Consider the following 18,219-nt stretch of genomic DNA (forward strand, 5'->3'; position numbering starts at 1 on the left):
TACAAGAGGTATAGCATGTAGCACAGTACTTGGTCCTTAATAGAAACTCAATAAGTGGTCATTATTACTGTTAATAACATGAGTATCTGCTTTAACTAACATGCACAAAAGTATAACCATCTTTAAGGGTACAGGATTTGCTTTAAAAAAGATAGACTTGTTAAGATAAATAAATGTTTAATCTAATGAATTTATGGAAATACTATCTGGGAAACAGAACACCCTTTAAATCCTTCGTCCCGCGTAAGAAGACAAACAGCAGTTTGGTCCACTACTCTGAAAAACTGGAAACGTGTTTTCTGGAGCGCTATGAAGATACCTAAGGTTTCTTGGTCAGTTCCATGAAAAACAGTAACGTATGCGAGTTAGAATTATAATGATTTTGAACATGAGGCTCTTATTTCACAATTTCAGGGGCCCCTGTAGGACTACACTACAGAAGTACCACATCCAGCATGAAGCATGGCACACCAATGGTATTCAGTGAATATCTGCTCAAGAAACACAACTGTATCCCCTTCCCCAAGCCAACTGAGAACAAAACACTACACATACATTCAAAGATTGTGCTAATTCTTTCACGTTTTCTTAATCTGCTCTGAATTTGTATAGATTTGTATAGATATGAATGTGTATAGATGTACACAGACAGAAACCCACCTAATTTTACCAAATTGGGGTTTTTTATCACTTTATTTATTTATTTATTTGGGTCACTGCCTTTTTTTTTTTTTTTTTGAGTTACGGGTTTTTCATTTTTCTGTTTTAAATAGACCATGTAGTTATTGTTAGTCTACACTGTGCTAGGCAGTTTACTGACTGCTTTTCCTACATTATCTCAATTAGTATTTATGACAATCTACTGAAATGGGTTACATGCTTCATTTTCCAGATGAGTAATCTTAAACATAGCAGTAATTCACCCACAGTAAGTTGCAAGGTCAGGATTCAAGGCCAGGTTGATTAAATTCCAAAGGCCACTGTGCTACACAGCCGTTGTGGTGGGGTTCATCCCCAAAAGAATACTATCACATAAAGTACAGAGATGGAGGAGTACATATTTAAATATGCTGAAACCAGGAGAAGGCAAAAGGTGCCACCATACACTGAACTCTAATTCTCCAAAAACAACAACTTATTTTTACCACACAACCCTCTAGTGCTCAAGGCCCTTCCCCACACCAATGCGGCTACCCCCAGGGAGATCCAAGCACCCACTGAGACCTCTGGGTGTAACACTAAAGAAAGAGAAGTATATCCTCCTTTATTTGTCAGATGTATTATTAAAGAGCATACCTTAAATTAAAATGGCTAAATTTATTACTATTGCTCTTTCAGTATTAAAAAATTAACAAGACCACTTAGTACCATTATTTAATCTTCTACAGTACAGCTGAGTTTTATAAAAGGAATTCAGCCTAACACAAGGAAAATACAAAATCACAGAATTTTACAGCATTAGAGAAAATGCATTGCCCAACCTAACCCATTACTTCACAGATGAAACAAGAGATTTAGCAAGGTTAAGTGACTTGCCCAACATCACACAATTAATAGTGACAGCAATTCAGACTTTCTGAATCTTAACCCTGTAATCTCTTTGGACCTATTTCAACTAGAAGTGGGAGCCTTTATTCTGAGATAAGAAAGCTCCATCATAAAACTATGGGTAGGAAAGTCATGCATGCATTACAAGGAGTAATCTAAAAAGGTACTTAGTAATCTGAAAAAAAGTTCAAAATTCTTTGATCACGTTTAGGATTCCAGAGAAAGAACTCCAAGTTCTAGAAGCACATCTATCAAGGTAATGTGAGGGAAACTGAATAGACAATAAATTTGAATATGTATAAATGTATCATTTGAGTCAAAGTCATGTTAAATAATAAGATTTGTTTAAAATGTTAGTATATTAGTTAAACAATAAAACCTGCAAACGTTACACCTCTCTGTTGTGTTTCATTTACAGTTTTGTCAGAAATGTGTTTTTTACTTACTGCAGCTTGCTGTTGTTTTAATTTGTCTCTGTACTCCTCTAATTCTTGCAAATTGAGAACAGGAGGGAGCTTCTAAAAAAAAATCCATAAATAAAGAGTAAAAAATCAATTGTTTAATTTGGTTTCACTTACCTGCACACCTGACTTAGGAACTACAACCTGCACATACAAAACGGTGTCACATCCCACTCCTCCCATCGTCCCCACCTCCCCACTAGACTCCAGACACAAAAGCCTATATCTCTGTTACCCAACCCCCTGGTACTCAAGTTCCATCCCCACCCAGCCCTGCTATCTCCACTGCTGCCACCTCCAACCTCCTGGAATCCCCACTACCACCGGGACTCCGGCCCCTGAGCTGGGAAACACTGCTTCCACAACCTGCAACAGGAGAATGTGAGAAAGTCCTAACCCTAATCCCCCACTCTACCAGCCACCATATATCCCTACTCGTCCAGGACAGAACTCAAAACATATTTCCCCTCTGAAATACTATGAATGGTAACTAAGCACTACAGTGTGATAGTGACAGCTGTTGGAGTACATTCTAGATTATACATACTCTGGAGGATAGTATGGGAACTAACAAAAATGCATACCATTGTGTAGATGGGAAACTCCCAAGTTAGACTTCAAGTCTCAGTCAACTGATGATGAAATTTCAGAATATGCTGGGTACTAATTCTGTATGTACTGCATATGAAGTACGTACGCATACTGCAATTGGTTTCATCTAAAACCCGAATTTTACTATTCTGACTTTTTTTGAAGTTCTTATAAATGTAAAATGCCAATGTTATAAACAATTATGATATTGAGCTGCATCAGCTGCTTGTAAATTTTGGAGATTAATCCTTTGTCAGTTGCTTCGTTTGCAAATATTTTCTCCAATTCTGAGGATTGTCTTTTCGTCTTGTTTATGGTTTCCTTTGTTGTGCAAAAGCTTTTAAGTTTCATTAGGTCCCATTTGTTTATTTTTGCTTTTATTTCCATTTCTCTAGGAGGTGGGTCAAAAAGGATCTTTCTGTGATTTATGTCATAGAGTGTTCTGCCTATGTTTTCCTCTAAGAGTTTTATAGTTTCTGGCCTTACATTTAGGTCTTTAATCCATTTTGAGTTTATTTTTGTGTATGGTGTTAGGGAGTGTTCTAATTTCATTCTTTTACATGTAGCGGTCCAGTTTTCCCAGCACCATTTATTGAAGAGGCTGTCTTTTCTCCATTGTATATTCTTGCCTCCTTTATCAAAGAGAAGGTGACCATACGTGCATGGGTTTATCTCTGGGCTTTCTATCCTGTTCCATTGATCTGTATTTCTGTTTTTGTGCCAGTACCATACTGTCTTGATTATTGTACCTTTGTAGTATAGCCTGAAGTCATACGACCCAGCAATCCCACTACGGGGCATATACCCTGAGAAAACCATAATTCAAAAAGTGACATGTACCACAATGTTCATTGCAGCTCTATTTACAATAGCCAGGACATGGAAGCAACCTAAGTGTCCATCGACAGATGAATGGATAAAGAAGATGTGGCACATATATACAATGGAATATTACTCAGCCATAAAAAGAAACGAAATTGAGTTATTTGTAGTGAGGTAGATGGACCTAGAGTCTGTCATACAGAGTGAAGTCAGAAAGAGAAAAACAAATACTGTATACTAACACATATATATGGAATCTAAAAAAAAAAAAAAAAAGGTTCTGAAGAACCTAAGGGCAAGACAGGAATAAAGATACAGACGTAGAGAATAGACTCGAGGACACAGGGAGGGGGAAGGGTAAGCTGGGACGTAGTGAGAGAGTGGCACTGACATATATACACTAGTACATGTAAAATAGATAGCTAGTGGGAAGCAGCCGCATAGCACAGGGAGATCAGCTCAGTGCTTTGTGGCCACCTAGAGGGGTGGGATAGGGAGGGTGGGAGGGAGACGCAAGAGGGAGGGGATATGGGGATATATGTATATGTATAGATCATTCACTTTGTTATACGGCAGAAACTAACACAACATTGTAAAGCAATTATACTCCAAAAAAGATGTTAAAAAAATAAATTAAAAAAAAATTAAGGCATGGGGTATTTATCATGACTAAACAATTATGTAAATATACTTTCATGATTAAAAGTTTCAGAGCTTTCCCAAACATATTTAGCCCACATAAAATAAGATAGAGACAGCATACTAACATATTGTGTGACAACAGTTAAAAACCAAAAATACAAAAGTGTTTCCTGGACCAATATTCTATAGCTGCACTTAATTTTACATTTTTAAAAATACTCTCATCTTTAAACAATGCTGATAGTTCATTTAGTCACAATATGGTCATCACAGACCAGTCCTGGTATGAAAAAACTACAATGCCCCTAAAAAGCATTCATATCTCACTCACAAATTCAATCACTGAACAAAATAGGCTTTAGATAGGTTAATGAATTTTTTTTTTACCTCCAGCTCATATTTAACAATATCAAATGAGTCCATAGAAAAATACACTTGTTCGATACTATTAATTAGTTCTTGTTCAGCTTGAGGATCACTAGATTGTTCTCGAAGTTCTCGGAATTCCTCCTTTAAGGGAAAGGAAACCACAATTATAGTACTTGTAACTGTTATAATTCTATCTGCATGGAAATAAATAATCATCTGTCTTAACACTGACAATTCTCCCAGGAAACATTCTGACCAAGGAGACAACTAATAGAAAACAGGAAAGTTCATGGAAAATTAGTAAACAGCCAAACACTAAAAACTACCCATCTATTGGAGGGAAAAACGAGCCAGTTTGAAGGTCTAGATTTTATTTTCAATTCCTTGCATGCCAACTAGTAGCTGAGAGAATTTAGATGTTTAACAAAAGGAAAAAACAAAGAGACTACCTAATATCGATCATATATACATATCACATATATATACGTTTTCATCATCTAACAATGTTCTAAATCTCTCTCACCACAGATAACCAGCGTACATCTCAATGACTTTCAGGTCGCAATTAGTATTGGAACTCTGAACAGCAGAAATCCTTCCTTCTGCTGAAAATCTCACTGCTTGGCTAAGAAATACTGGTTCCAGAAACGGTCCACAAGATTAGTTCTGTAATTTTATGTCTAGAAAAGGTTCACAAGTTTAGCTCTGTAATTCCATGAGGCTTCCTTCAAGATGTACTGATACTACAATTAATGAACTGATTATGAACCTAAAGCTCTGAGTTTGATAAAATGCTTGCTTTCTAATGATAGAGTATGGGGCTTCTATGGATTTATACAACAAAAAAGGAGCTTAACAGACAAATCCCTACCCCTAATGTCAGCATCCTTATCCTATGCAAGTTCACTGCATAATTGGGTAAACCTTCAGTTAACTGGGAAATTTCAATAACTCAGATACCCACTCTCTGCCACACTCATTAATCAAGACATTATTATAGACATATAATTTAGTCATTCAGTTTTTTATTAAAATTAATCTCAAATACATTTAAGTACACAAAAAGAAACTAGTATTGGGACTTCCCTGGTGGTGCAGTGGTTAAGAATCCGCCTGCTAATTCAGGGGACACGGGTTCGAGCCCTGGTCCAGGAAGATCCCACATGCTGTGGAGCAACTAAGTCAGTGTGCCACAACTACTGAGCCTGCGCTCTAGAGCCCACGAGCCACAACTACTGAAGCCCGCATGCCCTAGAGCCCGTGCTCCAATAAGAGAAGCCACTGCAATGAGAAGCCCGCACACCTCAATGAAGAGTAGCCCCCACTCGTCGCAACTAGAGAAAGCCTGTGCGCAGCAATGAAGACCCAACACAGCCAAAATAAATAAATAAAATTTTTTAAAAAGAAACTAGTATTTAAAATCATTTTACAGTCAAAATAATACTTAACAAAAATTCTTAATGAATCATCACTAATTAAATACACAAAAATTATATGGTTAATTTGAGGACAATATTTTCCACACAGAGACACTCTAGATTATCTTATTGCAGGGCTAGTTTTCACTTATAAAAAAGAGGCTAGCTTATATATCTTTTAGATTTTAATTTATATTTTAAATTGATAAAATTATTACTATAAATTTCCTTAGTATATTCAAGCTAAAAGAAAATATTAGAGCAATAAATCTGAAACTTAAGAGAATACTTAACTGTTTACATTTAAAATTCCAATAAATTGAAAAGAGAAGGCAAAGTCATATAAAAACTAAACCTGCAGAATTAAGAGTGTATGAAAAAGAACATGCCTCTTCGGTACCAAAACTCAACTTATAAAAATACACTAACCAAAAAAAAAAAAAAAGGTTAAAGACACAGCCATCACTGATTTAGCATGCAATTAGATACTGTGAGTGTAGTAAGAAATCCAGCATCCTAACAGTGGAGCTGTATTTCGGTGGGGATTTATCTACAACCCACTAATCTGTGTAGCACCTTGGACAATGGCACTGAAGAGGTTTAACAGACATGGGTTAAACCCACACCATTTGTGGAAGGGTTCCCAACTAGTTCGCCTATCCACAGGCAACCTCCCTGCATCCAGTGGAAATCTGAATCGACAGTGAGACATGAAATAGAAAAAGAGATGAGAAATTCCTGGCAATCTCCCTCCCTAAAGGGTCATAGGCATTTGAAATACCAGCTTCAGATGCTGCAAGCTGAGGGAAGGAATAAAGCCCAATTGAGGATATAGCAATGTTGCCTCCCTAGTAATTCCATGGCACCACTAGCAAATAAATGTACTTGGTTCTATTCACAGAAAAATTGAAGATTACAAAAATTGCTAAGAATGAAAACCATCAGATATGAAACAAGCCAGGAATTCAAATAGACTGCAATGAATGAGCACTTTCATCTCAAATGTGTAAATGCCAATGGCATGTAACTACATGCTGTTCTCCCTATACTACCTAATTGATTGTTCTAAAGGTAAAGACACTTAGGTTTTAGCTGCAACTCTGTTATTAACCTTGGACAACTTACTTAGTCTCTTCATGCCTAGTTTTTTTTCACCTGTAAAGGACATACATACATATACACACACACACACTCAAAACGACAGTGAAACAAATATCCAAAGTTATTAAAAATGTCAAAGGGAAAGCATGATTTCATTTATAAATATTTCACAAGTGCACGTTTCACAAGTGTGATGAATCTGTAAAAAAGAGTACAATCTGTATATGCATATAAAAAGGTCAAACGCCATTCCTTCCTAGAGAACTAAGCAATTATATCACAGAGAGCAGACAAACTCATATAATTTCAAAGAAGTGACATGTAACACTTGACACTCTAAGTAACCTGGACTAAGGAGAGAGAGAAAACCAAGAAAGGCAGAAAAAGAAACATAGCACACAAACCAGAATTCAAAAACAAAAACAAATGCCCAACACCATATCCCTATAAAATACCCTCTCTTTTCAGACAACTTAGTGGCTCCTGTGTGAAAACATACATCTGAACTCAATCAGACAAACTCCATTCTGCCTAGAATCCCAATCACCGTGTTCCCGTTAATCCCACTGCACTGGTTGTCTGTAAGACTCTGCTGCTACCCAATCATTCTCTAAACGTTTCATCGCTGTTAGTGCTGACAGCTCGATCAGATTACACATTTCTTGAGAACTGAGGTTTCTCCTTATTCTCCATCATTATGTTCCGAAGTGCCAAGGCGCACTGTAGATAAAAATCATGAATCAAACTAAAATTAATTTACACAGTGAACTGTATAAAAAAAGGAATATATGAACAAAAGGAAAGGAAGAGACAACATGTTCTTGTTTTGATAGTCAAAATTTTCCGCAAACTCTTAAGGAAAGGCTTCTTTCTTCTAACTAGAAATAATAAATGTAAAATGATTTTAGGGATATTTTATGCATGTAAATTAGAAAAATAAACAGAAACAGCTAGATGGCATATTCTTAAAACAATTACTCCATAATTTTGCCATTATATAAACTGGTTTCCTAGGATTGGAGATGTACAAAAATACGTAATTCTTCATGTAAAAGAGAACCAGTTTTGCAAGCCAATATAAATGTATGAGGCAAAATTTTACATAAACAAAATGAACAAAAGATTTCCTACAAAAAAATTTTAAAGGCACAATCAAGGGAATAGAATAACAAATGAAACTCGTTATACCATATTAAAATACGTAATGTTTTTAAAAGTTACCAAGATTAGATGCTTTAACGATGTTTGGTAATAAAATATTTCAGCCTTACAGACTGATATTATATTAATAAAATGTTTTAAAGAATTGTTATAGTAAAGTTTATGATACATAGTAACTAATAAATACATATTATCATTAATAATAGTGGTATAAATGCTCTGCAAACTTTGAAAATCCAAAAATAATATGTCAACAACTACAGACCATCAAATGTGCCACAACTTGCCTGCTGATGGTAGGTAATCAACTACACCTAAAAAGTACATGAACATCACCCCAGAATTAAAGCTGGAGAAAAACTACAATTAAAGTAATGAGTTTAATTGTAAAGGAGATAAAAACAAAAGTACAAATGTCGAAAAAGTACAAATCAAACGTCTCTCCCATACTATCATTAGGAAATAACCTGCCTATTGGCAAAGCTCTAGTATTAACTTATCTTTCCCGGTCAAGTCATATATTTCAATTTAACAATTTCTTTTAAAATTCCCACTATGTAAAAATTCTCTGTACTAGGTCATACAGAAACAAAGAGGAGTAAAATACAAATCTTCCCACAAATAGTTGCTGAAGTAATAGGAGAGGGTTAGATGAATAAACAATGACGATGCAGGGCAGAACATAAAGGAAATACAAACAAAATGAAGGGCATCAAAGGATAGTGAGTTCACATCTGATGGAAGAGGTGGCATTTAGAGAATATGAGAAAAGGTAAAATTTTAAATATTAGAAATTGGGGGAATAAGCTTACAAATATAAAGCAAAGCAAAAGTAAAAACAGTGGAGTGGGAAAGCATACAACAGATTAAGGAATAGAGGATGGCTTCCCGCAGGGCAGAAAAATGTCATGGGGGAGAGATGTTTTTAAAATTCAACACACTTTTATATATACTAGAACCATATTTTTCCTTTACTAAAAATATCTTAACACATATCACTGTGCCAGACACTGTAACCAAAAAGTAAGCATAAACATTCAATATTTTCTTAACATAATAAACCAAGCAGGAATATTTTAGGAAACTGGTAGATAACGAAGAAGTCATTCAATACTTTAGAGGCTGTCTTTTCCAGCAGTCACAATACACTATAAGGTTGCATATAACACATACTACCTAGCCTATTCTTCTATTTTGATCATCTCTAAGATAAAGCTACGTGAACATACATATTAAAAATGCATATCGTAAATGTAACTTTATGAAAAATAAAGTAAAACAATCATAATAAACATTTAAGTCAACATCTTTGATTTTAGCCAAGCCATTTTTCCTCTGAACGTAACAACAAAAGGTTATATGAGAACTGAGGATTCAAGTCTATAAAACAATTAGAGCCCTCAAGTGTAAGGTGCTATAAAACATTTCCAATATATTTATGGTTTCTAAAGAAACCAGGCTATAATTTTACAAAGCTATTTCCCACTTAAGAGTTCACCTCTTAAGGGAATGCATTCAAGTTTAGGAGGGAAAAGAAAGACTGCAAATTTTATATTTAATGACTACTTTCAAATTACCCAAAATACCACACTAATTAAAAACATCAACCCAAGCTCAGACTTTCAATCCTATTCACTTTTATAAATGTAAAAAGTTAGTTGTGATGGCTTAACAGTTCTCCTTAACATTATTCAATTCAATATTCTCTTTGAAAAGGAATTTCATTTTTAAACCCACAGAACAGCCTGGAAACTTATCATCTGCAGTAGTAGGTTTTTATTCGAACAAAAAGATGAATGCAAAAATCTTCATTTCACAGGTCAGGTTTCAAAACCCCGAAGAAAATGCACAGTAGAATAAAAAAAAGAAATGCAAACCAACTTCCATCTCTGTACTTAGCTTATTAGACCATAGTTCACATTATATACCGGAATAAATGCAGAATGCATTGTGTTGGGAGGGAGAAAGGAAGGGAGTAAAGGAAGAAAGTTTGCTCTTATAAAGCATGAATTTGGGTTTGCCAAGACAAAAGCTTTATTTTTCTGTTTGCATTTTTCATCAGTCAACAAAAATAGCTATTCTAAAAACAGAAACCATAGTCTTACCAAAGTTAACATCACATTAGAGCTCTAATTGAGAGCAAAAAAATGTTTATCTATCAAAAACTACACAGAGCTTAAAGGAAGAACAAAGACATGAAGTTTTCAATATGCAATCAGTATTATAAAAATCATAAATCACTGAACAAAAACAGGTTTTCTGTTTCCAAATGAAATAAGATTCAAGATCACAAACACCCTAAAACTATACATATACCATGTACGTTTATAATGAATTGGCAGATGTCTGATTATGTGGGGAAATGGCACATTTTCTTAAAATCCCACTAGAACAATAATAATCCATCAAAGCAGCTGTTTCATCAGTTTGTGTGTGTGTTTTAAATAAAACAGAACTTTTCAAGCCAACCCTGTTTTTCTTCAGGCTCTCAGTGCCATCTAGTGGAATATTACTAGGGTTACAATTTGAACGGAGGTTTCAGCAAAATGATTTACAGAAGGTTTTTATAAAAGTTTATTAAAGTGGCATTATTTTAATCCAGCTTTATGCTTAAGTGATAAAAATAATGTATTTTAATCCTTTCTTCAAAATAACAACATTCCAAATATACACATATTTGTTTTTAAAGAAACAGATCTTGAAGGAAAACTGATTTTATTCATGGAAATGTACTGAATTACTAACACATACTAAAAATCACAAAACTGGAAAGCAAAACTTTCATATTTGATACTCTGCCAAATATTTTTATTTAATTCTCTTATTCAATAGTTATGCTATTTTAACAAGTATTTTCCTAAATTTATTTCTATGAAAAAGAAAACATTAAAGATAATAGCTTTGGAGACATCAAATATATAAATTTTTTTAAAAGCTATCTTTAAAAATTTCTCAACTTCAGTGAAAAATATCAAGCTGTTTGCCACATGCCTGTCTAGCTAAAGCTGAAGAAAAGACACATAAGCTGAAGCACAGACAGAAAAGTCCAGTGTATAAGTCTTAATTTACGGTTTTCTGGTTTGTTTTTTAGTTTTCAAACACCTCATCAGACCCTCTCCTTAAAAGAAGAAATACTATCTATTCTGAGAAAAGACATCACAGCACCTTCAATCCCAGTGTCTAATGACCCCAGTCTTTCCAATTCCTACACCTTCTACATCCAATAAAATTCTCAGTCCTAAATCCTACTTTTAAAATATCTCTCAAATTTAACCCTTCTCCATTTCCTAAACCTCATACTCTTATCTTCTTAATCAGTATCCTGGTCTAGGATTGCCACTCAAATATCTATCTGTACCCTAATTATCTTTCTAAAACAAATTAATCACCAATTCTAGAAGACCCTGCACTCACATCTACCTACCCCTAATCCTCTCCTAGCTGTGCTACCACTGTGCATACCTTAGTATAGACCTCTACTATACTCCTCTGCAATTATCTATTTTTGCTTGTCTCTCCTACTCAGGTTCAGGTAGGAATAGAGTCTTGTACCTCTTTGCATCTTCAAAACTTAGTAACAGCCTCGCTCAATAAATGATTGCCAAATGCACTGTGTAAATGATATTTTATGATTTGCTACGAAAGAAGGGTTAAGAATATCAAAGCATCTGAAGCCAAGAGAAGCATAATTTCATTAATGGTTAAAAAGAACACAGTTAAATATTTTTAGCCATGAATGCCTAAGAAAAAGTCTAACTGATTCTGCAGATCCATGGTAAGAGTCCCTCTTGGTACCACCTGCAGAAGACACCTGTCTTAAATGAAACATAATCCTAAATTGAAATTTAGTGATTTATCCCAATCACTAAAGCTAAAAAAGTCTCCTAGTCATAATTTTCAATACTAATCCTGTCTAAATCAGACAGCAATAGACTCATCAGTTTATTCTTTTGACTGTATTTTTGTCATCTCTCTCCTACAAATATTACAATAAAGATAGTATAAAATATCAGAGCTAAAAGAGCCCTTAAATATCATCTAGTTTAATCACATGTTTTCACAGATGAGCACGCTGGGGCACAAAGCTATTAAAATGACTTCCCTTTAATAAGCTGAAAGTTTAAGTCAATACTTGAACCTAGCTCTCTTGGCTCTTATTCCAGCACTTTCCTCATGTTTTGGTAAAGTTCTGAAAATAAAGCTCTGTAATTAGTGTGGTTTTAGGATTCTTTTCACATATTCTAAGAAGTCAGTCTAATCCATTTATCTTACTTCACAGAAGTATTCTAAAAGCTAGAAAACACTCTGCCCAAACTCCCAGAATGTTATACAATAGAAATGCTACACAGTAGGTAGGTACTCAATAAATATTTATGGAATAAATTAAGTATACAAACAAAAATACTTCTTATATTTAGACAAATATATTTTCAGGTTTTGACTGCAACAGCTATTTCTTTTGTCTCCTCACCCTATATTTTTCTTTGATGAAGAAAATCAAAGGCATAGTTAAGTTAAGCCAATCATGCAAGAGTAAACGTAGCTGAATCCTATTTGTATTTACAAGTCAGTAAAGTCAAGGCCTTAAAAAACAAACAACCAAAAAAAACTCTTATCTTTAAAGAATAATATCAGAAGGCAGTATTTCAGTAAAAATTCATAAACAATATTCATATTAGTACTCTTTTTCAGGTTTATGATATGTAAACATTATAGAAGCACTGTGGGAAGTTTACTTAAGATGTTTACTTAAGTTTACTTAAGATATAGATTTATAAGGTTCTGATATTTTTATTTTTTAATCGGGATTCAACAAATCCTCTCAAACACAGTCCCAATAAGTTCTATAACTACTAACCATGTGGTTATTACAATTATTATATAACAAATGTTGGTCTTAATTCTTCATAATTCTGTAACCAATTAAATTATCTAAAAATCTTTCACATAATTCAAACAATATACATTTCCTTAAATGGATAACAAGTTTAGTCAGTAAATACAATATAGATTAATTTCTTATATCCTTACCTCTGCATGAAAATCCCATTAATTTGAAAACAACAGAATCCATTTCCCAGGGATGAAATTTTAGGTCATCACTAACTCTTCATTCTACTTTTTCCCACAAAAATTGTCCATAAAACTTACAAAATTTTATCTAGAACGGTTCCTGTATTCCCGTTCTTTCTCCTCATCTCGTCCTCAGCTTGGCCGATGGTTCCCAAACATGGCTCCACACTGGAATCAGCTGGGGATATTTAAACGCTACCGACGCCTGGCTCCACCCCCCAGGCGGTGATTTAATTGGACTGGGGTACGGCCTGGGTACCGGTAATTCTAATGTGCAGCAAAGTTTGGGCACCATTGACCTTGGCTCTGAACTATTTAAGCTAAGATTTTTTTAATCTGTTCAAAGTTTCCTTTCCTATAGCAAATTCTGAAAAGAATCCTTTCTTTTTTTTTACTTTCTGTACTATTTTCTCCACCAAAATTCCAATTTTCCAGTATATGGATTATTATTTGACTCACATCTCCTCTTAAAATGGGATATAGTGTCATCTTATCTCTAAAATGCAGAAATTGTACCAGATGATTTCTAAGGTTTCTTCCCACTCAGAATTTATATAGTTCTCAAGAAAAAAAAAAATCAATAGTACTTTCTGGATTATCAAGCTCACCTGATTCCCTTCTTCAGTTCTCCTTAACTATCCTCCTTTTCCTAATGAGTCGAACCATATGAAATTTGCCAATATTAGACCATTTCTAATCTAAAACAGCCATTTCATATGCTCCATTTTAATATTTCCCTCCTACTTATCCTTTATACAAGAACCTTTTAATGTAACACCCAAGCTAAACTTTCTTTCTTGAAAACCCCAATGAAATCTCAATTCCTTGTTACAACTTAGAAAAATATGACGACAAGAACAGGAAAAAGAAATGGGTCCATTCCTGAAGATGAAAGATGCCTTTTTTTAAATGTTCTACCTATACTTGAGAGATAGAGCTATTAAATGAATTAATGTTTAAAAGCTTCTCTACACAAGTATTTACACTGAACACTTAAACAGTGTAAATTGATTTTTTGTTTGTTTTTTACTTCTCCCACTGGAATATCAGGGGAATCCAAGCTAAAATAATGCTTTTTTTAAATTGAGGTATAATTGAGATACAACAATATATTAGTTTCAGGTGCACAAAATAATCATTTGATATTTGCATATATTGCAAAATGATCACCACAATAAGTCTAGTTAACATCTGTCACCATAAACAGTTACAGGATTTTTAGAGAAAATTAAATTTATATGTATGACCTAACTATAAAGTAACATCTAAGTTGTGAAACACAGCATTATGTTTCAGCTTTCAAGTTATACCAAGCTATGCTGTGTAAGGAATTTCTGAACGTGAGCCTTCTTAATTCTTAGTTTCAATACTGACTGTGAACTTCAACCACATCAAACTTAATCTACTGACTGGAGCGTTGCCACTCTCCAGACCCAGCAATTCAATTTCTCAAAACCACCCAGAGTAGCTCACCCTGCAGTACTTGAGATATTTCCAGAGAGAGCACAGAGAGAATAGACACAAAAAACTCATAAGGCTTTCTTAGTATAAGGTTAAATTTAAGCTGAGGGCATTGATGCTAATTTTACCATTAGCTGTTTTACAGTTTAACTAAATTAGCTTCTTAGTGTGTATCAATCAGCCCACTGCCCTAGGCTTAATCATCACCTGAACCATTTACACTTGCTGACCTTGTGATTCCAGACTGGCCTCTCTAGCCAGAGCCCATCATCTTAAAAGTATACACTGCTATACATATACACATATCTATTCTTTTTCAAATTCTCTTCCCTTTACGTTATTACAGAATATTGAGTAGAATTCCCTGTGCATTAATCAACTATACTCCAATATAAAATAAATTTTTTTAAAAAATTAAAAAATAAAAATAAAAAAATCTTTTTTTTGAGAATAAAGAGTATACACCGCTGATCACTGATGGGGAGAGGGTGTGGAGTCAGTAAGAAGACTATGTAATGAGATCATTATAAATTATCTACCTATCACTAGTGGAAAAACATCACGGACTCATGGTTTAAAGAAAACAGAAAGTTCCTATGCAATACATTCATGTATTTTTAAAAGAGGCTCACTTATCAATTTTACTCTGGTTCTGAAACATCTAATGCAATCTACTTCAAGGCATGTTCATAATGTCTGATAATCTTTTTTTTAAGTCAAAGAAATACAGAGAATTATCTGTCAATTAGAATTTATGGTTATCTCTTAGTTCCCAATTTTATCACAACCAATAGTCTTTTCTAAAATTATATAAAACTATTCAAAATGCCTCTTTATAGCTTCTGAGCCATTTCATGCAAAAGCATTGGTTAGAATTTTATCATATTTGTATCTGACCTAATATAAAAGCTAAGCAGTAAATACAAAATTCACTTTAGGGGATAAGGCACCTCAAAGAGGTGGGAAATCACCCTCCTAAGCAGCTGACACTGAGGTGTGATAAGAGGCCGTATGATTGCTGATCAAGACAAACAAGCCCTGTGTATTAAGTTGCCAGACACAGGAAACAAACAGTAGTTTCAAATATGATCCTCAAATTGAAAATCACAAGAGCAGACATTCAAAACAGGCTTTGATCCACGATAGAGCTGCTATACATGGAGGCAGCTGTGAGTGGCGAGGCACCGGAGAGTGAGACAGCAGGGATTTACTTATTTAACAAAGGCTAATATTTCTCCTGAGGGGAAGCCAGCTAGCTTTCAAATGACACCTATTAAATTTGTAGACTGCGAAGTTCACATGAATATCAGGGGATTAAAATCCAAGATATCTACAATTTAGCATAAGCTGTGCTTTAACTACTTACTCAAAAATCTCTGCTCCAGGGACTTCCCTGGTGGCGCAGTGGTTAAGAAGCCACCTGCCAATGCAGGGGACACGGGTTTGAGCCTTGGTCCAGGAAGATCCCACACGCCACGGAGCAACTAAGCCCGTGAGCCACAACTACTGAGCCTGCACTCTAGAGCCCACGAGCCACAACTACTGAGCCCGTGCCACAACTACTGAAACCCACGCACCTAGAGCCCGTGCTCCGCAACAAGAGAAGCCACCTTAATGAGAAGCCCGTGCACCGCAACAAAGAGTAGCCCCTGCTTGCTGCAACTAGAGAAAGCCCGCACGCAGCAACAAAGACCCAATGCAGCCAAACATAAATAAATAAATAAATAAATTTATAAAATAAAGAAAAAATCTCTGCTCCATAACAAAAACATAATTTACTATGATTTTTGGCTCAGTGTTATGGCATAAAAAGTAAGCCATTTCATTTTATTTATCCAAATTACAGCAGATGAATCAATAAGTTCCATTTATAGATATATAACTGCTTTCAGGCAAAGAATTTGATACAATAATAAACTCTAAATTTATCAATTTCCCATTTTCTGCTTCACTATAATGAATCATACTGCATCCCAATGAGTAATGAAAGCAAAAACAAGCCCCAAGCCTACTGCATTATAAAACTTTACCTAGCTCATCATAACAACCATCTGCCTGTGGGAAGGAAAAGCTTCTGTGAATCAATTATCCAAAGGCAACAATATTTTCTTAAGGAAGTGAAAAGTCGCGCTCACTCATGTAGATCAATACCTTTCCAGGGACCCGGAGACTCTCAATGGCACCAACATCACTGAGGCTCTCTGGGGGACTTTTCAGACCCTTAAAAAAAAAATAACATAAAAGGAATTTTAATTGTGCTGCAGAACTGTAACATGATAGAATATACTTATTGAATAGAAATCACCATTTTAAAAACAGAAATTTTCCTGCTTTAAAATAGATAGAACATATGTTTCTAAAAACAATTGTCACAACACATATAGTACTATACTATTATTAAATCAAGTAAAGATGTACTTTCGGAAATTTAAAATAAAGTTACTATATGGCACCTTTATACCTAACGGTTGAAGTCTAACTTAACCATGATTCAAAAACAACAAAAAGAAACTTGGGTGACAAAAAGCTTTCTATAAAAGCACTTATCTATTAATCATGACCAAATGCACGTGGTAAAAAGGTCCAAGCATTATGACCCACAGATACAATATACCGACTGAGCTAACCAAAGATTTTTAAATAATGATAATTGCTTAGTTAATACATAAGTAATCCCTAGATTTTATCATTTCTCACCAATGCACCCAATTTATACTACATAATTGAGACTTAAATCTCACATCTCACTGCTTTAGCTCTTTATAGAAAGTACCTGGTACTTTCTATATTCACATCAAATGAGGGATTCTCAAAGTCTCATTTGTACCAGGGAAAGTTATCAAGACAAAAAGAAGTCAGCCATTTAAATTTTCTTTAAAAGCTTCTTTTTAACATAGTCTATTCAAGGCAGACACCTAAATTCCCTGTAATATTAGTCTATAAGCAAAATTAGCTGGTACATGAACTTGAGGAGAGATTTACGCTACTGTCAAGTTTCTGTCCTTTAGATACTCTATATTGGCTCTTTGGTGTCCTTGGTAACCAAAATATATGTTATGTTTAGGTTGATTATTTGAGTCTTAGAGTAGAACTTGCTGATTTTTAAATTACAGAGGTGTGTATTTTCTCTCCCCTATTATAAAATACCAGCAGTCATAGCTACAATTTTTTATGACAAGGTGCTCTGCCTCATCCCCAATCTTCCATTATCCCCAGAATACCGCCTCCCCAGCCTTCTTTGTCTCTCTCTCTCTCTCATACTCTCTCTCTCTCTCTCACTCACACACACACACACACACACACACCCCACCCTCTAAAGAAACCAAACCAATACTCCACTTTCAGAACTCCTCTATGAAGTTTTCCTAAATCTTATGTTTCAAAGAAACCCTATTTCTCAGTAATGCTCATGGATCATCTCCATCAACATTACCCAGGGAAGTTTTTAAACATAAAACTTCCACATAAAACTTCTAGGTCCCACCACAGAGCTAATAAATAGGTATTTCTAGATTAGGACCAGGAGTTGCATTTTAACAAGCAACCTGGATGACTACTATAATCTCTATGTT

General features: G+C 34.7%; 1 protein-coding gene across 2 annotated transcripts in view; it reads right to left on the reverse strand.

Moving 5' to 3' along the window:
- VPS50 (VPS50 subunit of EARP/GARPII complex) overlaps positions 1–18,219 on the reverse strand; it is a 130,134-nt gene that overhangs the window by 105,442 nt on the left and 6,473 nt on the right. The window contains exons 2-4 of one of the 2 annotated variants that reach the window (XM_061197788.1): positions 16,799–16,867; positions 4,452–4,574; positions 1,995–2,066 (exon numbers count right to left, since the gene is read on the reverse strand). In XM_061197788.1, coding sequence (XP_061053771.1) covers positions 1,995–2,066; positions 4,452–4,574; positions 16,799–16,867 — 264 coding nt within the window. The remainder of the gene's footprint in view (positions 1–1,994; positions 2,067–4,451; positions 4,575–16,798; positions 16,868–18,219) is intronic. The other variant, XM_061197789.1, reaches the window with a different exon arrangement.

This window comes from Eubalaena glacialis, chromosome 8, assembly GCF_028564815.1.
Source record: "Eubalaena glacialis isolate mEubGla1 chromosome 8, mEubGla1.1.hap2.+ XY, whole genome shotgun sequence".
Classification (NCBI taxonomy): domain Eukaryota; kingdom Metazoa; phylum Chordata; class Mammalia; order Artiodactyla; family Balaenidae; genus Eubalaena; species Eubalaena glacialis.